Genomic DNA, 7,636 nt, shown 5'->3' on the forward strand with positions numbered 1-7,636 from the left:
AAAAAGCATGTGGCAACCTCCAAGGGCAAGGTTATACTTCTAGAAAAAAAGTAATGCCACATCAGATAAGACTTGTTCACTCTTTAACATTAAGGATTTTAATTAACACCTTAAAGTGTGTACATGGAAGCAAGAAATTCGAGAGCTGTCAGAGGACAGCGCGCTCGACTATTCGAGTGCTTGACAGTATAACGTAAGCCATCTTGGAGGGGGAGGGGGGTATAATGTGGGTGTGTGGTCATTTAATAGATGATCTTTCAAAAATAATGGATTTTTTTTTGATTTTTTTTTTTTGGTGGGGGGGGGATTCTGGGGTGGGGCATGGGGGGTAGTTTGGGTGGAGTGCATTGTGGTATGTCAGGTAAGTGTTGTTTTGTCAAAGTATGAATCAAATGTGATCATAAATAAAGAAGTTATGGCAATTTAAGCGAAATGTTCAATTATCTAAGTATAAAAGGGGCCATAATTCTGTCAAAATGCTTGATAAAGTTGTCTGCTCTTTTTTATAGATTGGGATCATGTTGGTTAATTAGTATGCAAAATATGAAAGCACAAAGGACATAGAAAATATTTGAGGTGGTACGCAAACTTTAAAATAGATTTATCAATAATATGCATATTCTAAGTATAAAAGGGGCAATAATTCTGTCAAAATGCTTGATACAGTTGTCTGCTCTTGTTTATAGATTGGGATCATGTTGGTAAAGAACTATGCAAAATATAAAAGCAATATGTCAAAGGACATAGGAAAAATTTGGAGTAGTACGCAAACTTTAACATTTGCACGCTAACGGGAACGGACACGGGAACGCTAACGCCGGGGCGAGTATGATAGCAATATATATATTTCCTACATAATAGTTGAGCTAAAAAATGCAGCATTGATTCTTAATGAAAGAGTAATTAAAGGGTTTTAATTACTGTAAGTGATGACTTGTATAGAAGGTTACTATCTAGTAAGTAAGCAATTTTGTTTCACCAGTATACATTTATCCTGTTGAAACATCAATCTGTGTCAACAGCTAATTAGTTTTTGTCATAATAACAAATGTTGCTAACATGATTTAGAAATTTGTTTATTCACAAAACAAAAAACAAAAAATAATGACTCAAAACTAAAGGCTATATGGTTTCATCATCATCGTATTGCACTTTTCCATTTTCCTAAAATGAAAATGCACAAATGATAATAACTTGGCTTGATATTGATTTGAAAATATTCATCACCAGAGAGTATATAATTAATAATCTACGAAACAAACACATATTATTTTATGAAATAATTGTCCACACTTTGTTTTCATTGTGAAAGGTAAAGCTAAACAGTTTTGGAGATAATATTGTTAAAAAATATAACATCAATTGAAGGTGAAACAGTTCAACAATTGTCACTGTTATTTTACCAAAACATAGAATAACCTGATTTTAGTAACTAATCTTTTAGTTATAAACTATTGGGAAGCATGAGATAAATTGAAAATACTTGAACAAAATGAGATGATAAACATCTGTAAACCTAGCATGTGTCCATTTTCCAGTATCGGTAACCATTGTAGAAACAGCATTAAACAAGATATTTGACAAATAAAATTTCTCCACAAAGTTCAGGTGAATAGTTAGTTGATGTTTGTTGATGTTATATATATATATATATGTATATGAAACATTCAAGCATCAAAAATGAAAACAACAAAACTTCTTATTACATTACATGTACATGTATTGATTATCATTCTGCACCTGAAGATATCATGTTACCAAAAAAACAAAAAAGGCTGGATACAGTGTTCATCAAGTGTCACTCCCATGAGATAAAGGTTCATGAAACAAACATAGGCATTTATCAGCATTGGTCAGTCCATACCAAGCTCCTGATCTGTACAACATTATGCATGTTGTATCCAGCACATACCAATACACAACATTCTTGAGATCATCTATATTTGCTGTTGTTGTTTTTCACGATGGAGGGTCTGAAAGAAAAAAGAAATAATTTGATAAGCAATGTGGCTGAGTAGGCCATGTTTAATGGAAGTTTGTAGGAATAAAAATAACATCAATAGAAATTATTGTATATGTTATTTAAATTAACTATAAGTTAACATGAATTGTGCTTTCAATATCACCATGGTTAATTTAAATGAACTTTGTAAGTTTATGAAATTACAAATATGCAAAGAAAATATTGATGATAAAAGTTAAGGTTGTGACACACCACATTTTTAGATCACAAACAATTTCAGATGATAGTTCTCATATAGGACATGTTTTCTATATCACAATTAATTTTGTTCTTACAAAGTTTTGAAAAATATCCCTATTTAATATATTTGTACTGTGATATACCAAAATAATGTCAGGTCATGTACCCATGGAAATAATGTTCTATTTATCATTACTTCATCATTACAACATTAACACACATTTTAAGTTCAGCTTGGTCTCAATTCCTAAGCATCACTGTTGAATCTCAAAATCAATAGTGTTTTTATGCCCCCGGATCGAACGATCGGGGGTATATTGTTTTTGGCCTGTCTGTCATTGTATGTGTCTGTGTGTCCCAAAACTTTAACCAAAACTTAAACCTTCTTCATAACTTTTGCAATATTGAACGTAGCAACTTGATATTTGGCATGCATGTGTATCTCATGGAGCTGCACATTTTGAGTGGTGAAATGTCATGGTCAAGGTCATCCTTCAAGGTCAAAGGTAACACAAAAAAAAAACTTTAATCAAAACTTTAACCTTCTTCATAACTTTTGCAATATTGAACGTAGCAACTTGATATTTGGCATGCATGTGTATCTCAAGGAGCTGCACATTTTGAGTGGTGAAAGGTCAAGGTCATCCTTCAAGGTCAAAGGTAAAAAATAAATCAAAGCAGCGCATAAGGGGGCATTGTGTTTCTGACAAACACATCTCTTGTCTTAGCAAAGCATTCCAAAGAAAAAACTGCCAGAAAGAGAACTTGAATGTTTTGTGTAAGCTCTGATATAAACAAAGTTTTATGAACTAATCTTACAACAAGATTTAATCTATAATGGGCTTAGCAATTCAGAAAGCTGAAATTGTTTGACGCAGCTGTCTGCTGAAAACATTTGTAAGAGATTTCATAAGCAGAAGTGATAACTACTGACCTAGTGTATATGGCCAATAGTCTATAAATAGACAAAACACTCCTATTTAATTCTTTTTAACTTTTATAATCATACCTTCATCTTTTTCCTTGCCTTTCCTTTTCTTTTTCTTGTTCCTCTTTTTCTTGTCTTTGTCTTTATTGCTTTCCTCTGGATTCTTACCAGTCTTTTTATGTTTGACTGGCTTTTCATGTGAAGTCCCATCAGTTGTTGTGTCTAAATAGCAATAATAATACTGACTTTTTAATAGTTTGGCAATTGTTTTCTTCTTTAGGCATAAATGTTATATTGTAAACAATATTACACACTATGAAACATTATGTATAAATCAGACATTGTTCTAACAGCTTGAAATTACACCTGTTGACAAAGCAAATCTGTGATATGCTATACCATAAAATTTAATAATGTGTTGCTATCAGCCAGTTTGAAATAAACAAAACAACATTATGCATTTATGCAATGATGACATGGAGCCATGGACATGACAATCATGTTGTTCCAAATGACTAAAACCTTATATTACAGACATTTTATATTGAATAGATAATTTGCTTGTGATGGAGCCTTTCAAAACTAAAATAAGTGTTTCTACAGCTTACTACTTTTTAAATACATCATCATTCAATCAATTATGATTCAATTTTTTTACTGAACAGCATAACAGTGCTTTGATTTCATTGTTGTACATTTATAGTCCTTTTCTTCACCTCATGTTGTGATTTTGCTTCTTCAGATCTTTTTGTTTCAAACTTTGAGTTAAAATATAGAGATTGCCCTTTGATAAAACAAAAACGTGTGTAAAAGCTACTGCAGCACAAATGTGGATATTGGAAGCCTTGAGTTAATTTCTGAATGATGAATGCAAATGTTGAAGTCCACTGATAAAAACAAATGATTAACACCAACACTTATGTTAATGCTGCCCCTGAAACTATGCAAGGGACTAGTAAATGTCATATCACCTCTACCTATTGCACTACAAGCACACACGGGGTGATACATTGTGGAACCTTGCATGAGTTTACAGACAGTGAAATTCCACAGACAATACTCACCTCCTGTACTCTCTGGTAGCCCGCCATTTGCAGTGGACTCCCGTTTCCTTTTGTGTTTGTGCTTCTTTTTAGTGGGCATATGACTCATGAACTTATATTGCTCTGGCAACTGGAAAAAATATTGCAACAATATTAAATATTTGGTTTTGTGCATGGCCATTCTCATTTATATCTATACACCTGATGAAGTTTCATGTTGAAATATTGTATTGTGTCTGAGATATTGCCTTGAAAAGTTAAAGACTATGACAACAACAAAAGGCAAAAACAAATTTTTAAGAAAGTTTAGGGTTATGGTTCTTGTGCATGGCAATTTCCTCATTAACATCAATACAATCATGAAACTTTATGTTGAAATCTTGTATAGTTTCTGAGATATTTCCCCTGAAAAGTGACATAAGGCCACAATTAAAATATTGTTGGTTTGCCCTTTACCGACCCTTAATTTTACAGTTGGGTAGGTAGGTAGGAAAAATTATTTTATTTTATTTGAGATTTTATATTTTTAATACACTAATAGTCTATGAATATTTAAAACACTGTTTTTAAAGCACTGTTGCAGTGTACGAAACCCTATGTAGCTTAACATTATCTTGTTTGCTGTTTCTTGCATATATTAATATTAAATGCATGCTTGTGTGTTATTACATCAAATATGTGTTCATTATATGATTTTAATTGCTCAAATGCATTTGTCATTATTTAACTGCCAGACAGCTTTTATTTTTAACTTAAACCTTTCCCTTAAATTGGGCTTAATTAGCATGCAACAAGCATTGAAGTAGTGTAGAAAGACAGCCCAAAGCCTTTAATGGAAAAATTCAGACATGGCCAAAAAACGTCACATTTTACAGGCCAGACTTGCCTACCAGGAGAAACAAATTACAGGCCATTTGGATTTTTTACAGGCCTCAATTTTAAGTGTTTGACCGGTTAGAGCATAGTCTAGGCATGGCAAAGTAAATTCTTAAAAGGGCAAACTGAACATAAGCATAAGTTCTTCTTGAATGCTCTGAGCTTTTATGAGTACAAACGTTCAGCTCAGAGGGTCAATAGCTGGGAGTTGTATTATTGCAACTACCATAAGCATTAAAACTTGATTTGGGGAAATAAATTAAGGGTGTTAGTTTCAGTTTGTGGATATATTGAAGCTTTAAACATATATACTTGAGTGTTGTCAATGTATTTACCTAAGAGACATTAATATATTAAATAAGTTTACCTTTACATATCCATTTCACTAACATGCCATTACAGTAAACTGTTTAGAGTGGCAAACATAATAAAGCAGAATATGCACATGAATCTGATTAAACACAGATCCACTTGCATATAAATCAAATCATGTTTGTCTTTAATTTTGCATTTTCGAACGATAATCCTGTAAACTGTTAGATGTATTTTTCTTTGCGAGTAGACTGCATTCCAATTTTTAAACACTTGTTCTGTGACATTCAGTTCATACATTTCCAAAAAAAGAGAGTTTTATTTGTATCTAAAACGTATGCTCCATCGTAGAATGACACGCTCTTTTCATTAATCCATACTAATAATATGATGTCCGTCGTAAATTCGATAGTCATTTGTCCTCGCTGAGCATCGTTATTTCTTTTAATTGTCCGCCATCTTGGATCACGTTAACAGCATGTGTGTGACGAACGTAAACTCGTATTTGTCCGACTACTTTCGCGAACCAATAGTTAAGTATGATGTCGTTCGGCCATTTTCACGGAACACCGTCGATCGCCAATCTGAACGCATCGGACAGTGGGCTACACCACACCGTCTCTCTGATGTACGTAGGCGGCCGTCATATTGGATTTGGAACTACTTTAGAAAACAAGATGGCGGACCCTTCGTAAAGAGGAAAAATTTAAATGTGTGTTTTAGCTCGTCTTTTTAAAGAGAGCATTCTTTAAGTAATACTTAATGTAGATCTGTGAATTCCCACAACGTACTTAAAACTTGTTAAAATTTAAAGATGCCATTACTGACATACTGATAGGAGTACTTATAGTATTGACATCGAGTAAATTAAAAAATTAAATCGTCAATCGACTGTTTAGTGTTTTCGTTATATTTTGTGAGATACGAGGATTGCTTACATAAACTTGATAGACTTTTACTCCATGGGGTCAATGGTTCGAGCCCATTTGAGGGTTACTTTTATATTTGTATTCAATTTTATTCTTTTTTTATTGCAGCTTTTTAGATCCAATGTTTGCATTTATCAATATTGTTCTGGCTACCATAACTTTAAATGTCGCTTTTTTAAAGTTTTTATGATTTTTGAATGGCGCGACTTAATAGGTCTGTCAATACTATGTAAACTGTACGCTGAAGTTTCTTTAGCTACTATCAATATAGCATAGAGTATAATGAAAAAAATAATTTGGGGAGTTCTTATGTTATAGTTGGATTTTGTAACAATAACAGGGATTGCTTATATAAAGTATAAAATAAACCACTGACTATATGGGAGCACTGATGGCCCATTGGTTTAAGCTTTTACTCCAAGGGTCAGTGGATCGAGCCAGTTAAGGAAGACTTCCTTTCTTTTTTTATATTTTTTTATTGAGGTATTTTGCCTCAAATATTAACGTATCAATTTAAAGTATTTAATAACAAACTTCAATACATGCCTAATTTGTGAAAACATCCCTTTGAAATTGCTAGTTTTCCTCTTACATGCCCTTGTATTTTAAGATAGAATACTTTCCCTCTCCAGAGGAAAGAGGTATGGGTTTGAATCCCATCGGGGCTTCAGAGGATGATTCATTTTGATACAAATGTTAATAGTTGCTTTAGTGTATCCCAAAATTAACCTAATATTTTATATAACTGTGAAAGATAATTCAAAATAATGTTTGTTTCTATATACATTGTGATCCATGGACATGAACATTAAATTATGCAAGAAACATGTATGATTTAAGGGAAGAATACAACAGCAAACTTAGAATGGACATTCATTTTAGATTGTTAGTAACTAAAACTATAAATGTTGCAAAGCTTGTGTATGACGTCCTTGCTTCTGGACAGCGGAACAGTTTAGGCATAAATGATTACTCTTTTTCTTTAGAATCAACATTGATGCATTATTACTTAAGCAAAGTGGAACTTTTTAAAAAACTTGATGAATTGGGGACTGAATTTTTTCATGTTCGTTGCTTGCAATTTACCAGTACTGAACATAATGTTACTGGTGAACAAATGCCTTCTCTCTTTACACTTTACAGGGAGCTGGTGTTTTTTCATAAATATCCAGGTTTATTTGTATAAATACCGGGTAAGACCTCGTATCATATTTATATACATGTAAGCTATACATTTATGATAATGACATTTTGTGTTTCGCTGTAAATTAACAGAGAAAATATACTACAGCCGCATGTCACCAGAGTTGTTAAAAGGGCATTTAGACAGTATTGTCCCTGACTT

The 7,636-nt window shown here is 32.7% G+C and overlaps 1 protein-coding gene across 2 annotated transcripts; it reads right to left on the reverse strand.

Moving 5' to 3' along the window:
* Window positions 1-1,060: 1,060 nt before the first annotated feature.
* On the reverse strand, window positions 1,061-5,821 carry LOC127866299 (mediator of RNA polymerase II transcription subunit 19-like). Of its 2 annotated transcripts, none has more exons than XM_052406766.1 (4): window positions 5,743-5,821; window positions 4,196-4,304; window positions 3,213-3,353; window positions 1,061-1,973 (listed from the first exon to the last, which is right to left on the reverse strand). In XM_052406766.1, exons 1-4 carry the CDS (start codon window positions 5,776-5,778, stop codon window positions 1,960-1,962), a joined length of 300 nt encoding a protein of 99 aa, XP_052262726.1. In that variant the 5' UTR covers window positions 5,779-5,821; the 3' UTR covers window positions 1,061-1,959. The 2 variants fall into 2 exon arrangements, with proteins under 2 accessions (XP_052262726.1, XP_052262734.1); XM_052406774.1 differs by lacking the exon at window positions 5,743-5,821 and adding an exon at window positions 5,418-5,436.
* Window positions 5,822-7,636: the final 1,815 nt, after the last annotated feature.

The sequence above is a fragment of the Dreissena polymorpha genome, chromosome 1 (assembly GCF_020536995.1).
Source record: "Dreissena polymorpha isolate Duluth1 chromosome 1, UMN_Dpol_1.0, whole genome shotgun sequence".
Lineage (NCBI taxonomy): Eukaryota > Metazoa > Mollusca > Bivalvia > Myida > Dreissenidae > Dreissena > Dreissena polymorpha.